This window comes from Peromyscus californicus, unplaced genomic scaffold, assembly GCF_007827085.1.
Source record: "Peromyscus californicus insignis strain IS unplaced genomic scaffold, ASM782708v3 Scaffold_3__1_contigs__length_106647218, whole genome shotgun sequence".
Taxonomy (NCBI): domain Eukaryota; kingdom Metazoa; phylum Chordata; class Mammalia; order Rodentia; family Cricetidae; genus Peromyscus; species Peromyscus californicus.
This window is the reverse complement of record NW_026294551.1, coordinates 36,913,676-36,940,757: the sequence shown is the minus strand read 5'-3', so window position 1 is coordinate 36,940,757 and position 27,082 is coordinate 36,913,676. Positions and strand designations below refer to the sequence as shown.

Below are 27,082 nucleotides of genomic sequence, written 5' to 3'. Positions count from 1 at the left end.
AATCCCTGAGTAAAAAGACGCCATAAACTGAAGATGCTCGGGTGGGAAGGGAGGCTGGGGGAACAGCCATCCCGGGAGCCTTCTGCTCAGCTGTAGGGAGGTCCTAAGCAGGAGCCTGGAAAGGAAGATGCCCCAAGGGTGTGGTATTGAACAGGGCAATCTTCCTCAGATCTTGCTGTCCTTGCTGTTGCTCTTAGATGAAGGCCCGAGGCATTCCTTTCGTGGCTCAGACATCACTCTCGCTCTCATCTGGTAGACTGATGCCTCCTTTGTGTATGAGGGCAGAGAGAGCTGGGGAAGGGGCGCCCCCATGCAACAGTCCTGAGGTCACAGAGTGAGGGGTAGGAAGTGTATGGAGGTCCCTTCCTCACCCTGCCATGCCTGTGCTTTAGGGCCAGGGTACAGGGTGGGATGGTCTCTTGTCCCAGCACCTCCAGAATCACCACTCTGAAGCACTGCCTATCATAAGGGGCTACAAAGAAGGGATTCCCTTAGCACAGCATTAGAGGACACCCCATGTCTCCCAGTAGAAGGAGATAGGCATCCCTGAGGTAAACCAGCCACAGTGTCTGCCTCCTCAGGGCTGGGGAAGAGCCTCTCAGGAGGAATGTGACAGTCACCTCCTCAACCCACCAGCCCCCAGTGGGGCCTGCAGCTGAGTCCTCTCTGGTGGGCAGACCACATGGTGGGGAGCAGGGGGGTGTCCTGTGCATCACGTACCTAATGCTGGTCCCAGCCTGTATGTTCTAGAAGGTAGATGAGAGGAGTGGCACACGATGGCATATACCTAAAGTTCAAGCTACTCAAGAGGCTGAAGTGGGAGGATCCCCAAGGCCAGGAGTTCAAGACCAGCCTGTATAACCCAGTGAGAGCCTGTGCCAAATGAAGGAAAGGGGGGCAGGGAGGAAGAACAGAGACAAGTAGATGGGGATGGGGAGGTCTTTGCCCTCCCTGACTAAGACAGGCCAGCCACAGGAAAGAGGGTTAGTCTGCTGGTGGAACAAGAAACTGATTTCTTAGCCCTGATGGAAAGGGGGTAAAGCCACCTCTTACCGAACTCTTCCGCTGCGTCGTAGAAAATTTAATTACACTTGGACATTTAAATGAGAACCAGATGTGGCTCCAGCCCCCACCGGTCAACAGTGTTCAGAGCGTAGCATCTCTCCTGTGGTCTGCAGGCTCTATGCTATCTCATGAGGCTGGAGGCTAGCTCAGAAAGTACCCTGTCTGACAGCTTAGGCTGGGGCCTCCAGGCAGGCCTTGTAGCTGGACCTCAGGAGGCAGGCGGGTGAGCAGCAGCTGCTGAGCACCTGGTGCCCACGGAGTGTCTCCTCTTTAGGACTGTGCGGGATGGGACACACATGTCCAGTTTATGAGACTCCTCTAGCCCCTCATTAGGACCCACACCAAGAGGTCATGCCATAGCACGGGGCCTGGCCTTCTCCATCCCCAAAGATAAGTCTCTGTGCTGCTCAACTCTTGAGTCAGCCCTAAATGGCATCTGCCAAGGCTCCAAACCTGGTGCTAGAAAGCACTTCTGCTTCTCTCTGGGTGAGATGCCCTCTCCAGGTCCCTCAGCCTGCTGAAGGTGCTCTCTGGTAAGTATTGTGCCCTATCTCCTGAGAGCCTTTACACGCCCCATGACGCCCCCCCCCCCCCCCACAAGGTCTGCAGATGGAAGTGACTTGCCCAGGTTATTCAGCACTCTGTTATTCAGGCCAGAGTGATGTCCCTCCTACAACCCTCTTTCTCCCCATGGCTCTCTGTAGGGAGCTCAGTCAGGGCTAGCTAACTGAAGCTTGACGTTAGTCAGTCATCAAACACCTCAAAGGGGAAGTATGAGCCGGGTCAGCTCTGCCTTTTCTGTCCCCTCATAGTCTCCCGTTACAGAATGGATTCAGCTGGGTTAAGATTTAGAGTTACTTTAATATGCTGGGTGCTGGGAAGGCCACTGAGTATTGAGGGATGTGGCATGGGTGCCTGGTCCTGCTATCTTAACCTTGGAAGCTAAGACTTAGGGAAGTTCAGATGGTTTTTCAGGAGTTCAGATGAGTTTCCTGGAGATGGTGTGAGACTTTCCCTTCCTAGGTGGGTAGGCTCCAGCTCCCCCCAAACAGACCCCGCCGCCCACCAACCTCAAGCTGCTCTTCAGCACTTCAAAGGCTGCGCAGGAGATGGCAGGACCATGCTGTCATCAGCTCTGCCTGGAACTCCAGTGCCCCGCCCCCACCACACGTATACACACGTGCATACACAGACACATCTAGTCAGCTCTAGCAGAGAGGCTAGAGACCATGTGGCCTTGGGACAAGACGGGACTCTGCAAGAGGCCTCCTTCTGAGAACTACCCCCCCCCCCCGACTTCTCTCCCTCCCCTGCACGCCCCTGCTTTTTTTCTCCTTCCTCTGGTTTTCCAGTGTACCTGTGTCCTGTCACCATGCACCCCTCTCCCATGGGCCTACCAGGGCTTCAGCAGTCTGGCCTGCCTGCAAGCCCTTATGCAGTGCTGTTGGTACCACACTGGCCTGCTGTTGAGAACCGAATTCCCAGGGGCTCTTTACCAGGTTTCTGGGTGGAAACTAAAGCAGAGCTCTGCTGGTCCATCTGTCCCCCTGAATATTGTCCCTTCCTAGTACTGGCCACCACTATCACCGTCTAAAGACGACGGGTACCCACCCAGGAGCATCCGAGTTCTCTTGGGCCTCAGGTCTCTCCATGGTACTAGCTGAGGCTCTTAGTCACCATGCATGGCCCTGTGGACAAGGCTCCCTGAGCTGAAAACACCTGAGATCTGCCTTCATCCCTGGCAGCTGATGCCTGGGGACAAGATAGGCCATAGAGTCTTAGCCTCCTTCTCTCATGATGGTCTGTGTCTCAGTGTGCATCTGAATCAGGGCAAAGCTGAGCAAAGAGAGTGTGTTCATGGGTGTCCTGAGGGTTGACCTGGCCAGGAAGGAGGCTTCTGTTGCCCCAGGCAGCTGCACTCCAAAAGCACTCAGGGCGCCAGGCTGTGTGTAGTAAGACACCAGAAGACTGGCGTCAGCCAGCCAGGGATCTGGGTTCAGACATAGGTGTTAAGCCCCGGAGATAAGAGCGGGCCAGAGCTAGCCCTGCTTTGTCTCCAAACCAGGATTCCTGTAATCTGAATAGGTGGAGCCTTTTCAACCTTAGCCTTGCAGCTTCTGAGAAGGCGAGCCCGGCAAGGTACCAAAGACCCTGCTGGAGGGAAAAGGTGACTCCTGCCTCAGTCTCCACTAGCCCTAGCTCCCAGCCTTCCCAAAGCTCACCAGGGTGGGAAGCATCTTTTACTATTGACATCTTTGCAGGCTTAGAGCCTGATGGGAAGGAAGGAAGGCTGGAGAGGCACACAGGGAAGGTCTTCAGGAGCCAGGCAGCATCAGAGCTGGGAGCTGTGCTAAGTGCAAAGGAAAGCTGTTTCCTCTAGGCTGCTTCCTTTAACCTCCTACAAAAGGGACCCTGGGGGCTGAGGCTGGCTCCAGCCCAGAGTGTGGTCTCTGATGGTGCTGTCACAGTTTAGCAACAATCTCAGCCAACACCATCTGTGTCCCCACTGAACAAGCCTCTACCTCCTCAGCTACCCTCCAAGAGAACAGCAGTTTACAGGCCCTGAGCTTCATAAGGCAGGCAACCCTCACCATGTCTGCCAGGGCCAGCCCCTTCCCAGATGACAGCAGGGCCAGCCATCCGGGTCTCAGCCCCAGGAAGCATTCAGGCCTCCCATCTACCTTGTGTCTGTCTCTCTGTCTCTGTCTCTGTCTCTGTCTCTCTCTCTCTCTTGCTTCCTCCCCCCCCCCCTCTTTCCTTTTTTCCTCTCTCCATTTTCTGTACTGTTTTGCCTAGCTAGTTCCAGCCCTGGTATGCAAGCTTCTTGCTAACAAAATGGCTTGCTTGGGACAGACCCCATCTGAACCAATTTGCTGGACTTACAACTATCCTGTGGTCATCTGGTCTCCTCACTTTTATCCCTTCAAGGGAAAATGCTGGTCACTCTGACTACTTAATGAAAGGACACCCCATTCCCCCACCCAGCACACACCTGCCTGTCCTCCCAAGAACCCTCAAGCAGGAGGAACTGAAATGTGTTTTGTTTTTTATAAATCTTTCCTGCACCAGGCACTGGGCAAGACAGGGCACTTGGCTGGCTTCTCCATATCCATCCAGTGCTCGGAGGTCCCATCAAGCCCACCCCAGGCAGGGGGTCTTAACCACAGCCCCCACCTACATGGGAGAGCTGGGGGGTAGACAGACACAGGAGGGAAGCAAAAATCAATGCATGTCAACAGGGTTAGGGATTTATTCTCCATCTTGGGAGAGGGTGTTTGGAAAGAGGAAGGCAGGAAATGAAAAGCTGTAAACACGAATCTGCCATCTTCCTCCCCGGACCATTTCTTGATTAAAAAGAAAGAATCTTTGCCCAGGCTCCAGTGGAGGCAGAGCGGAGGGGGCTTGGGTGGCAGGGCCACCTGCGGAGGTGGGGGGGAGGCTGGAGAGGGCCCCTGAAGTCCTGGGGATAATCACAGAGGCTAATTCGATTGCAACAATAATAGTAACTCACATTTGCTGACTGGAAGCTTTAAGCACTTTGGGATGCGCTCTACATGCATTATTTAATTTCATTCCTACAGCCAGGCTCTGAAACAGACATTGTTGTCCTCATGCTCAGGAACCCGGGGCACCTGCCCAAAGTCGCCAGGAAGCAGGTGGCCAAAGCCTGTGCTCTTAACAGCTTCCCTAGACTGCTTCCTCCATCCCAGGTAGATCGGCCTACCTACCTGCCTTTCTTCTCAGGCTGAAGTTCTGAGTCAGACAATCAGGGAAAGCTTACCGCTCTTCACCACAGGAAGTGGCCAGAGCCTCAGCAGGGGCAGACTCCTCCTCCTACCAAGTCTAATCCCACTCCTACCGGGCGGCTTGGGTGGTTCGTTTAGGACTAGGGTATGTGGCTACAGCCAGGCCCTAATAAAAGTGCTCCGCTAATCCTTTTAATGAGCAGCATCTTGGCACTCATGCACACACAGCAAGGCTGGCTGGGGCAGCCAGTAGTGGGCCCGCCCATCTTTTGTGGTGGCGGAAGTCCCAGAACTGCCCCAAGGCTGAGCCTGGGCCCCGGGTACCCTCTTCCAAACACACACAGCACTGCCTTTGCAGGTCCAAGGGGGTCCTTCTGGATCCTGGAGACTTGGGCTCTCCACAGTGCTGTACCAGCCAGGAGTCCTCTGAGGGCTCAGACTTCAGGGAGTTGGACCTGAAGGATGCCCAGCCCAAGGCAGACTTCACTTCTGGCCTTCTGCTGGAGCCTTCCTAGCACTAAGGCTACCACAGCTGTGCCAGATCTCACTAAGGCCTAGTGTCCTCAGTGTCTCCCCCCTCCCCAGAGAATGGGGAGCCAGACCTCATGATACATTAGCTGATGCATGAAAAGTCATGCTGTCCCCCAACACCCCTTCACTCATCCGCTCCCACCCAGAACCATAGCACAGCCACTCAGGCTTGGCCAAGGGGCTGTACCCACTGTGTAGGATGAAGAACAGGGGCAGCTGTGCCTATCTCCTCACAGAGACTGAGTATGGCCCCTCCTGTGTACCTCTGCAGATGCTCCCAGGTAACTGGAGTCCTTCTGAGAGGCTAGCCACACTTCCCTTTGCCCTGCGAGTTTGACAGGCACCATGTGGAACTGGGGGCTGGGGGGATAACATGCAGACAAGGCCTCCTCCTCTTTAGGCTTATTTATTTTGTGAGAGCAGAGGCCTCTCCCTTCTCATTGCTGCCCCTGCTGTCTCCTCCTGTCCCCTGTAGCCTGCCCATCCCAGCCCCTGCCATCGGGGATCTGCTGCAGTAACAAGCCTGTTTTCTAGCAAGACCAGTCGGGAGTGGGGGGCACAGGCAGCAATGGGCATTGGAGTCTGGCATCCTGTGGCCCGTCCCAGTGCCAGGGCTCTCTCTAGGGTGAACCCAGGGCCCGTGGCTTCCTCTTTGTCCTTGATGTTGCTGTATGCAAGACAGAGCTATCTATCACTCCTACCTTCCAGAGTCACCAAGTCCCTGGAGAATATGAGGGCACAGTCTGAGCCCAAGCAGTTGCTTGAAGCTCCTCCTCATGTCCTACCCTGCTGGGGGGTTGGGGGAGGCAGGAGAACAAGCTTTTTATAGCCAACTGTCCCATGGGCCAGACTCCATGCTGCTGGGGGAACCTCTCTAGTTGCCCGGCCCTGGCCAGTTTCTACTAGGCTTCCTCAGGAGTCTACTTATACTGCTGAGAGCTGGGGAGGTTGGGATGGGAGTGGGGCTTGAGCCAAAGCCAGGCCACTAAGTCCTAATGTCCAGGGTTCCCCCGAAAACTCTCCGGCCTGCTGCCTTCCTCTTCCTCTCCCAGCACCCTGCCTGCATGGGGCCCCATCTGTCACTGCATGGGCCGTAGGTCCCCGTGTGTCCCCTTGTAGAAGCCTGTTGTGTCATGCTGACTGTGTGACTCCTCTTCCCTCACCCCATACTGGAAGATTCACAACACCTCTACCTCTGGGCCCACCACCCCAAGACTGGTCAGGCTCCCGCCGCCTCACGTGCATGTCAGTGTCCTGGACAGCAGAGTTCCACTGCAAGACTGCCCTCTTCCCGTGTGCTACCCCTGCACCTCCCTCCACCCTCTCCTTCTGCTTGTGGAGATCAGTGTCCTTCTGGATCATTGTCCATATCTCTCAAAGGAAAAAAAGAAAAAGATTCCTCAATGCTTTTCTTTTCAAAAGGGAAAAAAAAAGGAAAAAAAAAACAATGCCAACAGCCCAGCGTCCGTGAACAACCTGACAGTAACAAAGCATGCGCGCGGGATGGAGGAAGGTAAGGCCACACATTTGCGCGTGCTCGCCGCTTGCTCCGAGGGCTGGGTGGGCTGATTCGGAGCGGGGATCCAATATGTATCCACCCCTCCTCCATGTTCACTTCCCACCCACTGTCACTCTTGCGTCTTTGGAGGGACAAAGAGAGATCTGGTTTGTCAACCGGTACATAAGAAAGCACCCCACAGACTGCCCCAGGACCAGCCAAGCCCCCGATTCTGCCACTAATCAGTTCATGCTGGAGAAAGGCCCCATGTCTCCCTACCTCACCGTTCATTCCAGAAAGTATTTTTTGTGCACAAGCCACTCTTCAGGGGGTTGTGACTGGGAAAGCAGAGATGAGATAGCATGCACTCCCGACCAGGGCCTGCCCTCCTATGTGTGTGTGTTGGCTGGGGGGGGGGGGGCAGTAATGCACTTGGAAGCATTCAGGGGGCCTAGCTAAGAGTTCATTAGGCCTAGGGGCTCTGTGGTGCACATCTGGGTTCACAGAAAAGTGGACACCCATAGAAAGCTTAGAGCGATGAGCAGGCATTCTGGGGCCCAGTGGCCTCAAGCTGTCCATCCATGCTCCTCACTGAAACAGAAAACACCAGTGAACCCAGACAGGAGCATCAGGCTGTGAACAGCTGTTGGGTAGTGCCAGGGAGTGATGCGTAGAGACAGACCCTGAGGAGCGAGGGACAGTCTTGAAGTGGAGGAATAACAAGATGTGTTGTAGAGTGTCCTGGCTTTCAGTGGCAAAGTATGGACATCTGGGGACCCCGTGGCCAGTGCAGACTAACCAGAGCAATATTGAAGGAGACAGAGTCTTAGTATATGGAGGCAAGGAGGAAGCTTGTCTGGGCCCATCTCTCCCAGGCCTAAATAACAAAGAGAAAGCTTGAGCCAGGCAGTTCAGCCATGCCTGGCCTCCAAGAGAGCAAACCCATCTTGTAACCCTCTGGCAACTGTCCTGCACTGTCATTTGATGGATGGGGTGCGTCCACTCAGACTCATGTGGTGGGCTCACCAAGATGGCTGGGGGTATTGCTGGGGCCTATGCCGAGGGACAATGGGTTGCCAAGCTTGGGCCTGGGCTGTGGATTCCTCAGCTTCTTTGGCAGTGTGGATACGTTGCATTTTGTATCAGGACTTTTGGGGCTCTCCCTCTGCTTGGCAGAGGAGCCCCCCTTCCCTTACTGATGGCCTCTCCTGCTCCTTTATCTGGGTGGTCTTCCTTGGGCCTGCACCCATCCCATCTGTGTCCTGAGGAGGCCCCTGCCTTTCTTGCTGCTGCCTGCTTCTCGCCTGTCCTGGCCCTGCTGTCAGCGCCCCCTAGTGCTAGGATGGCTGCGCAGGAGGGCATGAGCCTCGGAAAGCTACTTGGGTCCTTGGGTTTCTCTGGGAAACTCCTGGGCTGGCTTGTGGGGAAAGAAGGAACTCCACTGGAGCCTGCTGCTTGCTCACTAGTGCTCAGGACCCTCCCTTTGCTCTCTCATCCTCCCCCTCTAATGGCACAATGGCCTGGTCCCCACGTGAAGGTGAACCCGAAAACCAAGCAGGAGGAAAAGGTCTGAGCAGCCTCCTGCCTCATCTTTCTGCCCATACAGAGTTATCCCAGGGCTTTCCCGGGACCAAGGCCCCATAGAAAGCCAGCGTTCAGTCCCTCAGCCTGTGTCCCCGGCCCCCCTCCTTCTACTACTCACAATGCTCACAACCTGATGGGAAGCTATAATGTCCTGGTGTGCTCATCTAGCCTGGGCTCGGGTCCAGACATGACTGGCATAGTTACCACTTCCCTGTCCCGTTCTGTGGCTATTGCTGCTGTTAGGCTATAGTGTGGCCTTCAGAGTGTGGGAGTAGCTGGCTGGTGATGACCAACCCAGGGGAGGCCATGACCCCTCCCTCGCTCCCTAACCATGCCAGCTGTGCTGCATGTGTATGGCGGCAGGGGGCTGGGGTGGGTACAGGCTGGACACTGAGCTCTGAAGACAGCAGAGGAGTGTATTGCTGGGTATACCTTGACGTTTTGAGTAAGTGCTCTGAGATCCTGCACTCCTGAGGTAGACAAGCAACTCTCTAATCACAGGCTTCAGAGGAAGAAGCTAAGGTATAGGTCACGACTCCAAAAACTGCCCATACATGTGCTTGCCCATGTCTCAGAGGTAGCAGTGAAGAGCAGAGAGGGAACAGGAACTGACCACCCCGAGAAAACCAATCAATTAATCCAGCAAGCAGGGAATCCTATTCCCAGCCCTCTGCCTGCCCCAGTTACTGTCTTGGATGAAGAGATGGTGAGGCAGTTAAGTTAAAGTTACCATAGCTAAATAAGATCGATCTGTGTGCCATTTCCAGAATAGCAGCATGGGGTTACAGGGACTAGGGCATTGGGGCCTTGCTGCTCTACAGATCAGCATATCCAGTCTGTGGGTCTCCAGAAGACTTTGGGAGGGGCTGAGAGGAAATATTCATGTATATAGGGGACGCTCTCCCCGACAAGAAAGGAGCCCATTATACAGGGAAGGCACATACTCTCTAGAAGGCAAGCTCAAGCCTGGCTGGCAGGTAGCTTTTGTGGGTGAGACTAGCGGAGCGATGGATGGCTAAGCTGGGATGGAGCTCTGGGGCCAGGTCAGCCAGGAGAAGAGCACCAGGTCAGGGACAGAGCAGACAGGCAGGCTGCCTCTTCCCTTGTCCTGGCTTCTTCTGCCCACCTGCTGATCCTGGATAGTATGGGCTGAGAAACTGGAGGAGAATGCTGGCTGAGCATGCGTGCCTGTGCAGGTGCTGGCCTACACCTCACGAGTAACAGTGCCATCCACACAGGACATCAAGAGACTAAACTTGTGGCCTTAAGGCTTCCCCACAGTGAAAAAAACACCCAAATCAAAAGCTGGAGTCTGCTGCTCAGGGGGGCTTCTTCCCCCTGACTGAGCCCCCCGTGACCTGAGCTGACACTTGGCCCATATGGAGAGCAGGTGGGCACAAGCCTCCCTGCAGAGGAATACGAGTGGTCCCACAGTGGGCTTCATGGTGAGCAGCCAGGCCCAGGGTGTGCCCCACCTCCAGCCCACTCTGACCAAGCCTGGCCTTCTCCTCTGTCTTGCAGAACTTCAGCGAGAGGGAAGCATCGAGACTCTGAGTAACAGCTCAGGCTCCACCAGTGGCAGCATCCCTAGAAACTTCGATGGCTACCGATCTCCGCTCCCCACCAACGAGAGCCAGCCACTCAGCCTCTTCCCCACCGGCTTCCCATAGGCGCCAGCCACCTGCTTCTGACTGGCTGGCCGAGCTAGAGGGACTGGGAGAAGCACCGCTCCCCCCCTCCTCCCCACACCCCTCCACCCCCACCCCTCCCCACCCCCCCCCCACCCCCGCTCGCCTCTGGTCCTACTCTTCTCAGTCTCTGCTCCTTTTTCATCAACCCCACCTTCCCTAAGCTTAGTGACAAGAGCTGCTCATCCTATCTGGACGAGGAAAGACCTCCAGAACACCCCGCCGACCTCTGCCACTCCTGTCACTGGGGGCTGTGGCCAAGAGACTGCAGAAGCTCGGGTCCCTTCTCTCTTTGCACATGATGTCCCGCATCGGATCCGCTTTTGTATTTTTTAACTGTACCCACAGGGGGACTGGAACAGTGGCCAGATCTTCGGGCCTGGGTGGGGAGAAGTTGAATGGTCCAGCCAGGCATTTTGGTGGACAGTGTCAGCTAGCCCACTTCAGGCTGTGATGCACGCTGCCCCCAGGTATCCCTGCTCAGTTCCTTCCAAGACAGGAGTGAGCTGAAGCCCAGAGTGATAGGGAAGGAAGAAGGAAAGAGACTCCCTTCGCCCCTCGCTTCCCTGTTGGCTCATGGGGAGAATTGTCTGTCGTACCTCTAAGCCCTTGTACCCTGGCCTGTACTGTTCAGTGAAGGAAACTGTGGTTACTAAGGCCATGTCAAAAGTGCACGTCTTGTCCAATAAATCACGCTGCAATTGGTGTCCATTCCTGAGTTGCTGGGGTCAGAGTCCTCTCCAAACACTGTGCAAAGTCCTGTGGGTCTGACTATGGGCAGCTGCTCCTGACACCCACACCCCCACTATGTACAAGTGACAGGGGAGCCCGTGGAGGGAAGGAAAGGCGAGGAAAACCTTCCCATTAGAAATTAGGTGGGGCTTCACTGAAGTCCAGTCTCCAAGATTCTTGCCTGTTACCAGAGCCTATGACTTCTGGAGGCGCCAAGCTTGGACCTCCCCACGTGGTCACAGAGGGCAGTCCAGCTCCTGATGTGTCCTGGGTTGCTCTAGGAACAGAGCTTGTCCTTGCCTGTGACTTTGTCTTAGGGCACTTGGGAATCACCTCTCTCTCTCAAACTCAGAAGGTAGAGAGCTTGTGAGCTAAAGTTGGGTAGCTTGTGAATGTTGGCTGAAATCTCAGCTAACAAGCTCTTGGGTTTTGTTGTTTTGTTTTGCTTTGGAGACCTGGTTTCAGGTAGCTCAGGCTGACCTCTAACTCACCATGTAGCCAAGTATAGCCCTGATCCCCCTGCCTCCACTTCTCAAGAGCTGGGTCTGGGTCTGCAGGCATGTGCCACCATTCCCGGCCTGAATTTCTTGTTTTCATCCCCCCCCCCCCCCCCCCCCCCGTTCTCCTATGCTGGACCTGAGCAGTGACAGGGAGACAGGAACCGGGCAACAGAAAAGTGCCGTGAACTAGCAAGAGCCTAACACAGGTCTCGCCCCTCTTCCTTCACCCCTACCGCAGAGACCCCAGAGAAGGAAACCCACCAAGCCAGGTCTGCTTTAAGATGGAGTTTTTAATGGAGGAGTGGAATTCACAGACAAGCAGCCTCCCCACCCAACCATCTGGTCAGAATTGGGGCAGCTCCTGAGCCCCCGCCTTCTCCATAGTACCCCTCCCATCCCCAGTGCCTGAAGAGGAATTTAATATCCAGTCTCCTCCACCAGATCAATTGAACGGAGAAGACCCGAATCGCACTGTGCCTTCTGTCTGGGCTCCCGGGGCAGAAAAACCCTGTGTCAGAAGGAAGCTTGCTGAGAACACAAGGCCTAGACCTGGCAAGCTGGGACTCCACAAGATATCAGCTTTCCCCCCATGCGGGCAGCATTCACCATTGACTGACGTGCCTGGCACAGCCCCCATCCCCAGCTGGAGCACCGGTTCAGTCAACACGGGCCAGCTTGTGCACACAGCTGGTGGCTCGGCTGCCCAGAGTTGGGTACTGAAGCTCTAGAAAGCATGACCCCTCTGCGCCCACCCTTGGGCCCATGGATGGGACAAAGACATTGCTGCCAGGAGCTCTCAGCCATGCAGGGGACCTGCTGACCCCAGTCCAGCCCTTCCTTCACAGTGTGGGGGGTGAACAGATGTGGCCTCCTCCAGTCAGGGAAAGTAGTGGGTGTAGTGCTGGACTTGCGGGACAATCTGGTTATTCATCTGCTTGCAGTCAGGGCAACTCGAAGCAAGTGGGGGAGGGGGCAGGATCAGAGAGCCCAGATAAGCCGGCCCCATAGCGGCTGCCTTTGGAGTTCAGGTTATCTGAAAGGCCCTGGGCCTGGCCTCCAGCTAATTGGGAAGGTTAGGGACCCAGCCATAGCCTGTAATCAGCTGAAGGTGAGAGCTGGATGGGGTCTTTACTGCCGCTAGTCCTAGAGCAGCCAGCCTCTTATCCTGTACAGATAACATCCAAAACAGCCTCCACCTCCCCACTGCAACCCCGCTCCCAGACCTCACGATAGCATCACTCAGAAGGTCATCAGAACAGGAATCTAATTGTGGCCGGGCCAGGTGACCTTGAGGAAGGCAAGTGACCTCCTGATTATCACAGCGCTACCTACTCATTGGGCTCCTCCTCAATCTGATGGGAGAAAAATACCTTCGTGGTCTGCAGAGAGGCTGCTGGGAACTAAAAGGGCAACTCAAAAGGCATGGCACTGTCTGCGAGGGATTCAATAAAAGGCCCAGTGGTCCAAGGGCAAAATCACACACAAGCACAGGCATCAGGGCCCGCTCTGCCGGGCGCAGGCGGAAGCCAGGCCAGACAGCCACAGGACTGCAACTGGGGATAATTTCTCAAGTACTCTTTAATTTTTACAAATCACAAACCGTAAACCCAAAGATGTCACCCACCTTCCTTTTGCTGATGACAAGCCTGAGCCCCAAGAAAGGCAGGGCCTTTCCCAAGGTCATGGATTCACACAGTTAGTCAGCTGACCTCTGTCTGCACCCTGCTGCTCCATGTGCTCGGCAGTTCCTGTACAGCCAGCCACCTGAATCCCAGCTGACCTCTCTGTCAAGTGCCCCCAGACAATCCCAGACCCATCTCACTGACTCCTAGGTCCTACCTATCTCTTCAAGTTTTCAGCTGACTTTGAAGCTGCTCCCTGAGTAACTCCTTTTCCCTGGGGACCTCCTGCAGACCTGGTCCTAAAACCCGAGCCCAGTGGAAGCCCTGGAATGCCAGTGTGGCTTTCCTCTCTGAGTACCACAGCAATGCCACCACTTCGAAATTGCCTTTCTAAGGAGTGGATTTGGGATCTGAGCACACGCCTTTTTTTTAAGGTTCCAGGGTTCCATTCTAGCTTTTCCACCAGGACCTTTATGACTTTAGGCAAATTACCTGCAACTCTAGGCTTCAGGATTGTCATCTGTAAAGAGAGGCATGGGGAAGAGCCCAGCAGGGCAGCATGGCTACCGCAAAGGAGACTTTGCAGGTCAGAAAGGCAAAAGGGTGTTCAGAGGCTACAGTCCAGGGAGCTCATTGGTGGGACTGGGACTGCGGGGTCTGGCAGCGCAGACTGTGACCGCGCTGTGCCCCAGGTACCCCAGAGAACCCCCCTCCCCTCCTGGTGCCGGCCAAAGCGAACCAGCCTGTTGAGTGCCCATGACCAGCCACGCCCCACTGTTGGAGGTGGGCCGGTCCTGGGAGCCCTTCTCAAGCCGGTTCACTCTCCTGAGATCCCAAACACCCACCCCATGTCCAGGCTCAAGTTCAAGACTCGCACCCCACTTTTGCAGCCCTGCGTGTACCAAGAGCGACAGCTGCTGCACCTCGTGGAACCAAGGCTCAGGGTAGCGAGTATTTAGCAGTTCAGAGGAGTTATAGGATTCCTAAAAGTCTGGGGAAAGTCGTCCAAAATCGACGAGGACACAACGTGGGTTCCTAACCACGTGATCTCTCAAAATGCAGGGAGATGTCGTCCCCCAACTCCCGGTTGCAAGTGTGTCCGGGGCAGAGGCAGCCTAGCTGGGCCTCGCCTCCGCATCAACCTGACAGACAGGCACTGGGCCACACCGTCGGGTCACTGCTCCAATGCTTCCCAGAGCCTGACGAGGAAGTGGCCCCGCGGCTGGTCCTGGCACCAGACTAGGACCACACCATGACCAGGCAGAGGAGTCGGGCAGCCCACTCTTCCCGCGTCGCCTGCCGCACCCCAGCCTGCTGACCAGACCCTACGCTGGGTAATTGGGACGAGAGAGGCGACCGGCGAGCTGCGGCTCCAGGGAGACTGCGCGCCTGTCAGCCGCAATTTGTTTAAGTGGACGGGACAGGCCGGGCCGCCGCGGGCTGGGGTCACCGAGGCCGCGGCCCCCAGCCTGGCCAGACCCGGGACCGCGGGGGAGCCCAGCCCCACTGCTTAACCGGGCTAGCTGGCGCCAAGGCTCCGGGAGGCGCGGGTCCAGTGGAGAAGCTGTAGAAGAGAACGATGGATGCGCCTCGTGTCTCCCTAACCACTTTCCCTAAGCATAGGGCCACACATGTCACCCCAGCTTTCCCCCGGGCACATTTATTTGCCAAGAAGCGCTTAGTGCCCAATTACTGGCGCTCACGTTCCCCTCACCCAACGCTGCCCCAGGACCACACATCCCCCGCATCCACTCCGTGAGGGCTCAGACAAATCCACGCCGGGGCGTGCATGCAGACACCCACAGGTGGTGTGGAATAATCTTTTCCCGTCTACACACGGAGACCTATGCGATTTTTAGGATCAACTCAGGAGGGAGGTCTTAGCCTTGTGTCTTGACCATGCCCAAGGAGGGAGCAGGCAGCCCTGCCAGGCTTGGGACTGCAGTCCCATCCGGGCCAGGCTACCGGTGCTCGATTTGGTTGTTGCGGGAAGCTAAGAGTAGGGAGCACGCGAGAGGGGCCTGGGACCGCGAAGCCAGCGCCCGCCCGACGCCCCCGCCCAGGACCGCCTGGGAGAGGGAGGGGCGGCTGAGCGCGCGTCCCCCACCCGTCTGCGGGTCCCGGCCGATGCGAAGTGACAGGGGCCGGAGCTTTGTTGTGGAGCCTCGGCCGCCTGGCGCCAGCCGCCCTCGCCCGTGCCCTCCCCCTCCAGCCCCGGGCGGCCCGCGAGGCGCCCCCCGGGGCCTCTTAAAGAGACACGCACTCTCTGCCCGGGGGACTCCCCCAGGGGCGCCTGTTCCTGGGAAGGAGGGGGGGTAGACCCAGGCGAGGGGGGGCGGGTAGGGCGGAGCAGGAGTTGCGAGCCGCAAGGCGCCGCTTGAGAGGCTGCTTGGGCCGCCCCAGCGCCAGTTTTCGATGATCCAAGGGTATTCTAAGCAGAAGTTTGATTGGGGAGGGTCGATAAAGAATCTTAAGAGTGGCGAAGGCAGGTCCTCGGGGTGACCGCGGGATGGTGGGCTGGAGCAGTTGGTGGAATCCCAGCCTGCCAGGGAAAAGCCTGTGGCCAGCAGCAGGGCAGGTTCTTATCTCCTTAGGTGGGACTCTGGTCCCCTAATGCAGCCACCGCGCCATAGCTGCCCGGTTTCGTGGACAAATAACTCAGACCTTCGTGTTTCAAATCTCAGGCCCAGACAGGTAGACCAGCTACCGTATGCTACCCAGGAAAATGTCCCAAATACATACTTCGATACATACTCAATTCTTACAAGTACTAAAAAGTGCCTGTCCGCATACAAACAACTTAGCAAATGTATTGCTGATTCGGAAAGCTGACCTGGCCTCACTGACTGCCCAAATGTGTTCAGACACATCTCTCCCGGAGGGGACACATCCTGTTTAAATTGGAACTTATGCAAAGCTGCAATGGATCTCACCCCAGCTGCGAAACACTGCGAAGCTGGAGCTGAAGATCCGCTGCGGGCAGAGAAGGGAGTGAGAAGAGCGACCTAGACAAGAGGACAGAGCCTGAAGGAAAACCCTGAGGGGCAGGCGCGCACACGGCTATGAAGAATTACAAGCGCCTGGTGTTGGCTCAGAAACATAGGAAAAAAGGTCGTGGAGGCCAAACGACTCCTGCTGGTCTCAGTCCCGCACTGCCGAGGGCGATTGGCCTTTAAACGCCTTTCTGGGAGGTCAGCTACCAAGTGCCCTGAGTCCTGCTGTATGCAGCGGAGGGGCAAGGGGCCTGGGCCACTGATGGATTTAGGTGCCCACCATGAGGACACAGGGCGGGTGCGGCGGAATTCACTTGTAGTGGTTGTTTGGATGGGAGTGTCGACGGTGGCTAGTTCGTCCCCTGCCTTGCCCCCCACCCTGAACAAGCATCAGGGGCCGCGCCCCAGCCCTATTTGAGGCAAGTGTATGATCTTTTTACTCTGGACACACCTGATTATGGCTCTCAATGTGTACCGAAGGCACCACACTGGGCGCGAAATACAACACACACACACACACACACACACACACACACACACACACACACACACACACACGGGGAGGCACTGGGGCTGTCGCTAGAGAGAAAACGAAGACTGATCGTCGAAGGGGGTGTTCACAATGTGAACCTCGATTCCTACCCGTATTATTCAGCATTCCTGAACTAGGGCGCCTTGAGCTTCCAAAAGACGGAAACAAACTCTAGTGAAGAGAGGATGCCGGTGCTTAGGAAGAGATGAGCTTGCATCTCCAGTACCGGATGCGGCGAAAATTCGTTTTGGCGCGTGTGGAGAATCTGAGGTCTAGGATCAGCCACCGCGGTACCTCCCTGGGCTCAGCAGAAGGTGCGCTCGCCTACCTGGCCCCATTTTCCCACTCGCCAGAAGGCTTTAGGTTGGGGACCTGACACAGACCTACTCTGGGGTAATTGCAGGGCCCGCCTGGAACTCCAGGTTCCTGAGTCTGCGAGGGGAGACGCAGGTGAGGGGGTCCCCGCATTTCCCCAGCGCAAGGCCGCGCGCCGCTCCCGCCCGTGCCGGCCCCATCGGGGTTCTGCCACGGCTCCCCACTCACCGGCTCCGGCTACCTGAGTTCGGCTCCGGGACCTCGGCCGCCCGAGCCTCCTGACTTGCCCGCCCACCGGCCTCGCTTTCCAGTGCCCGCAGCCTCCCTCCGAAGTGCAGGGACCCGGGGCGGTGACCGGGAGTGGGGTGGGAGGCCAGGCTGGGGCGCAGGCCAGAGCGGCCGGGCCTCCCGGCGCGGGAGGGAAAGGGCGCCCCCTCTCCTCTCCGGAACGTGTCAATGCTTTGCACTTGGGGCCGGCATGCGGCTAGGGGTCCTTCCCCAAGGCCCTGGGACCCGGGCGCCCCCTGCCTCAGGCCCTTTCGGCGGGTCAGGTCGGCCCTCCGCGCTTCCCAGCCCTCGCCCAGGCAGCGGCCCGCGCGGGCGGCGGGGTGGGGGCCAGGCCAGGGGGAGGGGTCTCGGGGCCCGCTGGCCCGTCATTGGTTAATATTTTATTCTGTTGACATGTTTTCTTACTGCTGAGGCTTCCGACACCTTCTCCTTGGCCCCCCCTCCCGTCCGGAGCTTGGCCTGAGCTGTCAAAACCCCGCCCCCGGAGACCCACAATTGGTCCAAAAAGCGTAAAATCAGCAATCAAGGGGGGCCTGGCTCGTTAGCGCAGGGGATCCGAGCAGGGCAGGACATGTGAGATAGTCACAGTTTTCCAGAGATCAGGACAAGATCTAACCAGTCGCGCGTGGTCCCCGGCGCCGGAGCCGGCCAGGCCAGCCCAGCCCAGCCCAGCCCCGCGCAGAGCCCCCTCCGCCCCCGCGCCCAGAGCCCCGCGCCCCTTGAGGTGCACGGGACGGGGAGCCGGGAGAAGCCGCGGCCGCGCCTGCCGCCGGGGCCGTCAGTCCTCCGCTCGCGCCGCCGCCCGGGCCGGGGGTCCGAGCCGCGCGCCCCCGGCCCCGGCCCCGGCTCCCGGGTGCCTGGGCCGGATGTCCCGATGAGAGAGCCGGCGCTGGCAGCCAGCGCCATGGCTTACCACCCGTTCCACGCGCCACGGCCCGCCGACTTCCCCATGTCCGCCTTCCTGGCGGCAGCGCAGCCCTCCTTCTTCCCGGCGCTAGCGCTGCCGCCCGGCGCTCTGGCCAAGCCTCTGCCCGACCCGGGCCTGGCGGGGGCGGCGGCAGCGGCGGCAGCGGCCGCAGCGGCTGCCGAGGCGGGGCTGCACGTCTCGGCACTCGGCCCGCACCCGCCCGCCGCGCATCTGCGCTCGCTCAAGAGCCTGGAACCCGAGGACGAGGTGGAGGACGACCCCAAGGTGACGCTGGAGGCCAAGGAGCTGTGGGACCAGTTCCACAAGCTGGGCACCGAGATGGTCATCACCAAGTCCGGGAGGTAGGGTGGCCGGTAGGCCGGCGGGCGGGCGGGCTAGGGGACCAGACAGCACCCACCAGCACCGGCCCGGTGCTCTCGGCTCCCCGGCTCTGGCCCTGGCGCCACGCTCCTCTCCACAGACAAGCAAGCTGACTTTTTTCGTTTGGAACCGGAGCGGATTAAAAAGAAAAAGAAAAGCAAACATCCCTCGATTGAAATAAAACGAAAACACGCTCCTAAAGAGTAGTCCCAATCGCTCTGGGTCTCAAAGCCCCGGGTGGCTCGGCCCTGGTGCGTCTCCTTCGCCCCTTGAGGTCTCGCTTTTCTGCCTCCGGGTGGATCTCGGAGTTCCTAGGAGAGAGAGATCGAGCCTTTCCCGGATTCTCCGCTCCGTTTCCCGGAGTCCATAGTGGGACTAAGCATCCCGCCTCCTGCTAGCTCCAGACCGACCGCTTGATTCCCGCAGCGGGTCTTGAGTTGTTGAGCCTGCAGCTAGGCCCTGGAGAGAGTCTTGCTTGTCCTTGGAGCTCAAGACCAGCCACTTCTTGAGGCCTTAAAGCCAGAAGAAAAATACAATCCCCAATCCTCCCAACACTTCAGGCTCTGAGAGTCCAGGCCTCAGGTTCACCCTGTTCCCCCGAACTCCAGGCTCAGGATCCCTAATCGAGGTTATATATATCGTTTTCCCAGACAAAGACCTTGCCAATTTGTTTCTACGAGCCCTGTCCAAAGAGTGTATTTCCTCTGAACGAATTTCAGGGAAATTCAGGGGGGAAAAAACCCAGCGTATTTCTAAAGGGCCTAGTTTCCTTTCCTGGGCACCAGCCTTCGTCTCAGATCAGAGTGGAGGAAAGGTTCGCAGACCTGAGTGCAAAGCTCATCCAAGGCTTTACAGAACAGGGGCTGGCCAGCAGAAATGAGGTGTCTTGGGAGTAATACCCGCAGGTTGGGTCTTCCCAGTAGCAATAAAAGAAGAGCACAGCACACGTAGAGGAGGTTATGGCAAACATAGATCGATCGGGCAACTTCAGGCAGGGGCGTCCAGTCACCAGGAAGGTAAAGGGGCAAAGAAGAGCCGGGTCCCAATGGCATGTCCCCTTCCCTCCCTCCGAGGCGGATGTTCCCCCCCTTCAAGGTGCGAGTCAGCGGCCTGGACAAGAAGGCCAAGTACATCCTGCTGATGGACATCGTGGCTGCCGATGACTGCCGTTATAAGTTTCACAACTCACGATGGATGGTGGCAGGCAAGGCCGACCCGGAGATGCCCAAACGCATGTACATTCATCCGGACAGCCCGGCCACGGGGGAGCAGTGGATGGCCAAGCCTGTGGCCTTCCACAAGCTGAAGCTGACCAACAACATTTCTGACAAACATGGCTTTGTGAGTGTGGGCAGAGCGGGAAGGTGTTGAGAACCGGGGGTGCGTCCACGACAGCTGAGTGGCTAGAGGGAGGCTACTGGGTTTTCTAGCAGGAAGCCTCAGTTGAACCCCTAGAGTGGCCCTGTCTGGGTCACTGCCCTCTGGCCCAATAAGCTGGGCCTGGGCTTCCGGAGAGCGTAGACAGTTGATGGGAAGTTCCAGGCTGCTCACAATCTCGATTCCTTCTGTGAGGGTTTTGAGAGCCCCTCCTAAAGTCAAGACTGAGGCAGGTGCTACTGGGGCTGGGTCAAGCGGCTCAGGTCCTGGGAAGGTCACTCTGCTGTGGGCTTTGTAGAGGCCGAGCTTGGAAAACCTGCCAAGGCTTACTCCTGTAGCTAACCGTTACCTAAGGCTAAGGTTAGAGGATCCAGAAACCAACCCGCTCTCTTCAGGCCTTCTGGAGACCTTTCCCTCCAGGAAGGCAGATGTCCAGCCAAGGGACAGTATGAGAAACTCTCCATTTCTGCCTGAGTCAAAATCCCAGCCAATGATGGGGGTTCATTGGGCAAAGTGGGGGGGCTCCTGTTGCACTCTAGGCAGCCCACGAGCCTTCCTCCACACACACTTCTCTTTCCTTAGTATTTCAGGAGCTTACCAATGTCATGGAAAGCGCGGTCAGAGCATGGAGTTGGGTTTAAGTTCTGTTTCCAACTGGGGGGTGTAATAGAGAAAATAGCTGTAAAAAGAAAAGCATGAGAAAAGTCGAAAAAGGAGTGCAGGTGAAAAAACGGAAAGAGAGAGAGAGAGAGAGAGAGAGAGAGAGAGAGAGAGAGAGAATGAAAGCTGTCCGTCCCCAGTAGTAGAAAGGTTTAGGACAAGGGCAGGGAACTGCCCCCTGACCCTCCTGCTCTTCACAGACCATCCTGAACTCCATGCACAAGTACCAGCCTCGCTTCCACATCGTCCGAGCCAATGACATCTTGAAGCTCCCATACAGCACCTTCCGCACCTACGTCTTCCCAGAGACTGACTTCATAGCTGTCACTGCCTACCAGAACGACAAGGTGTGCTGGGCGGGCAGTGGACTTGGCCCCTCCGTCCATCTTCATCCCCCCCCCCAACATTGTATAGGCTCCAAACTTCGGTTCAAACCCACCCAATAGCAGTAGCATCGCTGAGAGCTTGAGGAACTCACCACCCAGTCAGATTTGCAAGAGCAGCACCCACATAAACCCCCTGGGCTCCCTCTCATACCCACACAGACCCACATACTCCCCTGAGGCACTCACACAGCTGGGCCGTAGTTGGAGGGGAGATGTTTACTTAGCAATTAGTAGAGACTCAGGCTCCCGCTGACATTTTTACATTTTATTCGTTCATTTCTTGGCTCTTGACTGGGGAATCTAAATGAAAAGAGGGCGCCTGAGGCAATCTGCCCAAGCTCTACAGATGCTAGGAACGCAGGGTCCAATTTTTACTCTCCACGGGAGCCAAAGAGGGGGACAGGTGGCAGAGCTCTGGTGAGCTCCTCTAAACCGCTTGTCTGGGTCCATCCAGGCCCCAGGCCCTTTGAGAAAAACTGAGAGAATTCTCCTTCAGGTGAAAGGGCTTATTCTACTTGTCTGCGCCCTCACAGGTCATTGTGGATTAAATGAGAGTGTCCCCGTGTCTTTGGTGGTGTCCTTGTAAACCGGGGGTCTGCCTAGCCACGTACACTATATGGAGTGTCTTAGCTATAGGTGGAAGCTAGTGAATTCGTTCGATTCTATATAGGCACTTATTTATTTATTTTTATTTTTTGTAAACTTGCCCTTCTGGGCCTGTGAGTGCAATGATTTGCCTTTGCCTGGACCTGCGGGCTTGGGTGTGCGGGCACTGTTTGTCGGCGCTCAGGTGCGGATAGTTTAACCTGAGTGACTACATCAGCCTATTTGTTTGCTTGGGCCTGTGTGTGCGTGTTGAGGGATTATTTATTGAATAAGAAAGAGACCCTGTCACTTTCCTAGATGCTTGCCTGCTGGCCTCACCTCCCAGCTTCCTATCCCGGGTGGTACCACCCCACCCCCTACCCCGGGCTCTCTACTCTGTGGCCCGTAGCCGCTGACCTCGGGGTGTCCCTGGCCAGGCTAGAAGAGCCAGGTCTTGACTTTGTGCCGCTTCCTCGGTCCCGCAGATTACACAGCTGAAGATCGACAACAACCCGTTTGCCAAGGGCTTCCGGGACACCGGGAACGGCCGGCGGGAGAAAAGGTGAGATATCCGCGGGTGGCCTGTGACACGTAGCCCGGGCCACAGGAAGGCGGAGGGGTGCGTTGGCGGCTGACCGCTCCTTCTGCTCGCCCCCAGGAAGCAGCTCACTCTGCCGACTCTCCGCTTGTATGAGGAACACTGCAAGCCCGAGCGTGACCGTGACGGCGCCGAGTCCGATGCCTCGTCCTGCGATCCTCCGCCTGCGCGTGAACCACCGCCCTCCCCCAGCGCAGCGCCCAGTCCCCTGCGCCTGCACCGGGCCCGAGGTGAGCGGACGGTTGATCCGAGTCTGGGAAGAAGGACTATGTCCCCTTAGGGTGCCCCTTAAAGTCGACCTTTTGTTCAGCGATCGGCTAATCTAAAGGCCTGGATAAAAGTTACCTGGATGTGGCTAGAATTTCCAGTCTGGTACTCCCATGTAAGAGACTATCCCTGGCAGCCGGGACATTTGGTAGGCTTTGGAGCTGGACCCCTCGTGGGACGTGTGGTTAGAAATAAGGTTTTCTCCTCCGGGGCTGGTTTTCTTCCAGTGTAAGATTGGGTCTTGGATTTATGCGACCTGCAGCTGCCCCTAGAAACTTCTCCAACCTGACCTTCCCAACAGCAGGTCTGTCTAAAGTGTCCACCACCCAGCAGCCCAGGTTCCTCAGGACGGGGCGCTGCGTCGGTCTGCGGCTGAGCCCCTGTAACTCGTGCTCCCTCTCTCCCCGCAGCCGAGGAGAAGCCGTGTGCAGCCGACAGCGACCCTGAGCCGGAGCGCCCGGGCGGCGAGGAGCGCTCAGCAGCGCCCCTGGGCCGCAGCCCTACGCGGGACGCCAGCCCCGCTCGCTTGACCGAACCCGAACGCGCCCGGGAGCGGCGCAGCCCGGAGAGGGGCAGCAAGGAACCGACGGAGGGCGGTGGGGACGGCCCCTTTGGCCTGCGGAGCCTGGAGAAGGAACGCGCCGAGGCCCGGAGGAAGGACGAGGGGCGCAAGGATGCGGGCGAGGGCAAGGAGCCTAGCCTGGCGCCGCTGGTGGTGCAGACAGACAGTGCGTCCCCACTGGGTGCCGGCCACCTGCCTGGCCTGGCCTTCTCCAGCCACCTGCACGGGCAGCAGTTCTTTGGGCCGCTGGGAGCTGGCCAGCCTCTTTTCCTGCACCCAGGACAATTCGCTATGGGCCCCGGAGCCTTCTCCGCCATGGGCATGGGTCATCTGCTAGCCTCGGTGGCCGGAGGCGGCGGCAGTAGCGGAGGCGCTGGGCCCGGAACCCCCGCGGGGCTGGACGCAGGCGGGCTGGGTCCCGCAGCCAGCGCAGCAAGCACCGCGGCGCCCTTCCCGTTCCACCTCTCCCAGCACATGCTGGCATCTCAGGTAAGGCCTGTGATCTGCCCGCAGCGGCAGCCGAGGGAGGGAGGGAGGTGCAGCTTGGTGGTGGTTGAGACGGGCAGAGAGCTTGAGTGATGTTATAGGTACTCAGATCCTCTGAGAAAGACCAAATCCAGTCTACAGAAAAACCTTCCAGGTCCTGAGAGATCCAAACAGAAAGCCTGCTTATGGTCTAACCAGGACATTGCTTCTGCACCCTGTGTGACCTTAGCAAAGTCCCTGTTCCTCTCTGGGCCTGTTTCCTTCTCTACAACCCCAACGGAGGGTGAGACAGCGCCCCTCAATACTTTTCTGATTGACCAACTAGGGTTGCTCCTGGGCTTTATGGGGTTCACTTTTCTGGCCCTAGGAAACTTCTGAGAAAGAAAGCCTTTACCTCCTGATTGGCTCTGAAAGATTCTATAGGCTGGAGGAAGGAAGGAGGGAATTTTGCATTGTTTTCTGGACAGTTGACTACCAAAATGACTCACCTCACAGATATCCCTGGCCCCTTGGAGGTCCTCAAGTAGGAAGTCACCTGCCCTGACTAGTAACTGGACTGGTCTTTGCCCTTCTCTGAGTCTCCTGACTCTCCATCCACATCCAGGGAAGGGGGCTTAGTTCCCCCACAGCCTCCTACTGAAATTCTGAGTTCCCAGGGGAGAGTTTATGAAAATGTGGCCAGCGGCACAATAAGGAGATCCGATGCGCAGAGCAGCCTCTTTGGTTACTTGGGTGGAATATTCCCTGCGGAAAGATTTGGAATCTCTTCATTCAGTCTCTTCCCGCTGAGGTTTCTGGCAAATTGAACCCTTGAGATCTTATCTCCAGGGAAGGAAAATAGGAATTTAGATTTTTGAGAATGTGGCTTTGGTTCAGAAGAGAATATGTGTAAAGTCGGGGGTGGGACTCTGAAATGAGTTTTGAACAGGGCTTATCATCAGGGTATATACAGTGTCTGGGGCACCTGAACCACCATGACTCTGGGCTGGAGGGTTGATCTGCACCCCTGGTTTTCTGTGGATGTAAATGCCCCTCCCCAAACAAACTTTGGTGATTACAGGAATCATGGAGGACATAGAGAAGCCAGGGTTTCTGGACACAGCCTGGTCAGTAGGTGCAGATCCAAGGAGAGAGTACTCCCGAGCTCATGAGAAATCAGTTGGTATAGCCATTGGGGGTAAGGCCATAGCTGTGTGTCAGGTGAAGCCAAATCTTGGAAAAGTCCAAGCTTCTGCCCTCCTCCCAACCCGAGGTCCCAGGTCTGAAGTGCACAGTGGGCTTATAAGCCCTTCCATCCCTCCAGGCTAGACTGCTACTTGGTTTCTCCTGTTTGAACCAGGACTTGGGCTTTCTCCGACTCTAGTACTGCCAGCCCGTCACCTGCTCCGCAGGCACACACCCTGGGGCATATGCCATTATCTCAAAGGTCAGATAATCTCAAATCGGGGCCTCATGAGCTGAGCGCCCTGTTTGTCCAGGGTTTCCTGGCTGCTCAGCTATCCACCAGCAAAGACTTTGTATTCTGTCCTCAGCTGCCACAGAAGTGCCCTCAGTTCTTTGTCAAACATTCAGGCCAGTTTATGAACTGGTTAGTAGTACTTGTGTCCTGATCCTGGCTGAGACAGGAGACCCCTGGGCAGGCAAGCAGGCAAGAGACTTGAGCATCCTGCTTTCCACGCCCGTGTTCCTGCAGCAACTTGGATCCTGCAGACAGAAGGCGTGGAGGAACCATTGGTCTAGATGAGAAGGACCTCATATGACAGTACCAGCTGCCTGCTTGCCACCTGGCCTCATGCCTGCCCTCTTTCTTCCCTCTAGGCCTTTGCCCATACTAGCTCAGCCAGCTGATGCTTATTCTCTTACTCCTACCATACTAACCAGCTCAGACAGAGAAGGGCAACTCCAGGCCTTTGCGTCTCACCCTAGGTGATGGACGTCTCCACCTGTGAGGCCACGGTTTTATAGCTGTGTGACTTCTGGTTTGAGTAGAGCAAGGAGTATTAAATTGTCGTATTCCGGCTACCACCCTTCAGACAGCTGTCTAACCCTTGTTCCCTTCTGTTTCTTCCAGGGAATCCCAATGCCCACTTTCGGAGGCCTCTTCCCCTACCCCTACACTTACATGGCAGCAGCGGCCGCCGCCGCCTCCGCTTTACCCGCCACCAGCGCCGCAGCTGCCGCCGCGGCCGCCGCCGGTTCCCTATCCCGGAGCCCATTCCTGGGCAGTGCCCGGCCCCGCCTGCGCTTCAGCCCCTACCAGCTCCCGGTCACCATCCCACCTAGCACTAGCCTCCTCACCACCGGCCTGGTTGCGGAGGGCTCCAAGGCTGCGGGTGGAAACAGCCGTGAGCCCAGCCCGCTGCCTGAGCTGGCTCTCCGAAAAGTGGGGGGCCCATCCCGCGGGGCCCTATCGCCCAGTGGCTCAGCCAAAGAGGTGGCCAGTGAACTGCAGAGCATCCAGAGACTGGTGAGTGGGCTGGAGAGCCAGCGAGCCCTCTCCCCAGGCCGGGAGTCGCCCAAGTGAGGGGGGCTGCTCGGATGCTGCGCTGCCACACGAGTCTCCCGGGCTGGGCTGCCTGCCTCGACTGCTTGGGACGTGTACAGCACAGAATGGGTATTTATTTAAATAAAGGAGCAAAAGCAGGCTTCAGCAGTCAGAACAGAGCCTCGTGTGGCAGGTTGGGGATCTGGGCCGCTTCCCCGGGGCCTCAAGGAGGAATCAGTCTACCCGCAACACAGTCGCACTGGAGCCCCTGGATTTGATCCAGATCTGCTCGAGAGTCAACTACGGGGGGGGGGGTACCTCCTTCTTTCAGCACTATGGGGGTAGGGATGGTCTCCTTTCGAGTACACCGTCCCTTTGGAAGGCAGAAGGTGCATAGGGTAGAGGTGTTCGCTTTGGAGAGTATCCCACGATCCCTGGCCTTGGGCCTGGACGTCGTGAGAAGCGAGGGTGGAGGATGCTGGAGCCAGAGAAGCCTGAAGTCAGTGTAGACCTGAGCTAGGAGTCCTGTCTTTGGTCTTCCCACCTCTACCCAACCAGAGGCAGGCGCCTCTCCTCCTCCTCCTCCTAGGTCATCGGAGGAAGTTGCACTCTGCTTTGAGTCCCCAGGGGGCAAAAGATATTTATGAAATAAATGGTAATTTGTGTAAATAAGCTTTAAGGTTCACAGAAGATGCAAATTCGTATTAATTTATTCAAAGGTGTACATTGCTGTGTACATATATTTAGAGATTAACTCATAGCATTTAATTTTTTTTTCATTTTACATGAGCATCTATATTGTACAGGGCCCCAGGATCCTTGGCTGCTGGGGAAAGGGGAGGCACCGAACCCCTGGGAAGGCCCACCCCGCGGGCCCCCTCAGCCTCTGCGCCCCGGCTTTGCCCGCCCGGCCCACGGGCCCCACCTCAGGTTTTCACTTTTTGCTCCAGAGGGAGAACGAAGCGAGGAAATAATAAAACGCTGCGATGCGAAGTGAACCGCGCTGTGCGCTCTGTGGGCCGCGCGGGGCTGGGGCTCTGTGGGCGCAGAAGAAGGGACTGAGGCGGGGACAAGGGCTGGGCGTCCCTATCTGCCTGGCAGCTGCATGCACCTCGGCCACGGCGGCTGCACGACGCAGAGCCGCGAGGCCCCGGGCGCCGGCGCCGGGCACAGGCTGGCCCTGGAGACGCCGCTCGGCCTCGCAGTCCCGGCGACCCAGGCCCGCGGCCCGGGCTCCCTCTGCTGGCCACTGGCTGTGTGTCCGCAGCTCCTGCTGGTCCCTGTCGCTGGAGCC

At 57.3% G+C, this 27,082-nt stretch overlaps 2 protein-coding genes across 8 annotated transcripts in view; both read left to right on the top strand.

Moving 5' to 3' along the window:
- The window catches only part of Bcas3 (BCAS3 microtubule associated cell migration factor), a 506,689-nt gene extending 496,495 nt beyond the window's left edge, over positions 1 to 10,194 (top strand). For 4 of the 7 annotated variants that reach the window (XM_052759613.1, XM_052759616.1, XM_052759615.1 and 1 more), the window contains 2 exons: positions 6,765 to 6,855; positions 9,946 to 10,090. In XM_052759613.1, the coding sequence (XP_052615573.1) occupies positions 6,765 to 6,855; positions 9,946 to 9,982 (128 nt within the window). In that variant the 3' untranslated portion in view covers positions 9,983 to 10,090. Of the gene's footprint in view, positions 1 to 6,764; positions 6,856 to 9,945 lie in introns of all 7 variants that reach the window. The other 3 variants (XM_052759620.1, XM_052759614.1, XM_052759617.1) reach the window with 2 other exon arrangements.
- Positions 10,195 to 17,891: 7,697 nt separating this feature from the next.
- On the top strand, positions 17,892 to 26,781 carry Tbx2 (T-box transcription factor 2). Its single transcript, XM_052759621.1, has 7 exons — positions 17,892 to 18,363; positions 19,456 to 19,723; positions 20,620 to 20,766; positions 21,876 to 21,952; positions 22,049 to 22,218; positions 22,666 to 23,306; positions 25,375 to 26,781. Exons 1-7 carry the CDS (start codon positions 17,969 to 17,971, stop codon positions 25,825 to 25,827), a joined length of 2,151 nt encoding a protein of 716 aa, XP_052615581.1. The 5' UTR covers positions 17,892 to 17,968; the 3' UTR covers positions 25,828 to 26,781.
- Positions 26,782 to 27,082: the final 301 nt, after the last annotated feature.

Coding starts and splice junctions, on each gene's coding strand:
- Tbx2 (XM_052759621.1), top strand. CDS start 17,969: ATGAGAGAGCCGGCGCTGGCAGCCAGCGCCATGGCTTACCACCCGTTC. Junction 21,953..22,048: donor AACGGCCGGCGGGAGAAAAG/GTGAGATATCCG, acceptor GCTCGCCCCCAG/GAAGCAGCTCACTCTGCCGA. Junction 23,307..25,374: donor AGCACATGCTGGCATCTCAG/GTAAGGCCTGTG, acceptor TGTTTCTTCCAG/GGAATCCCAATGCCCACTTT.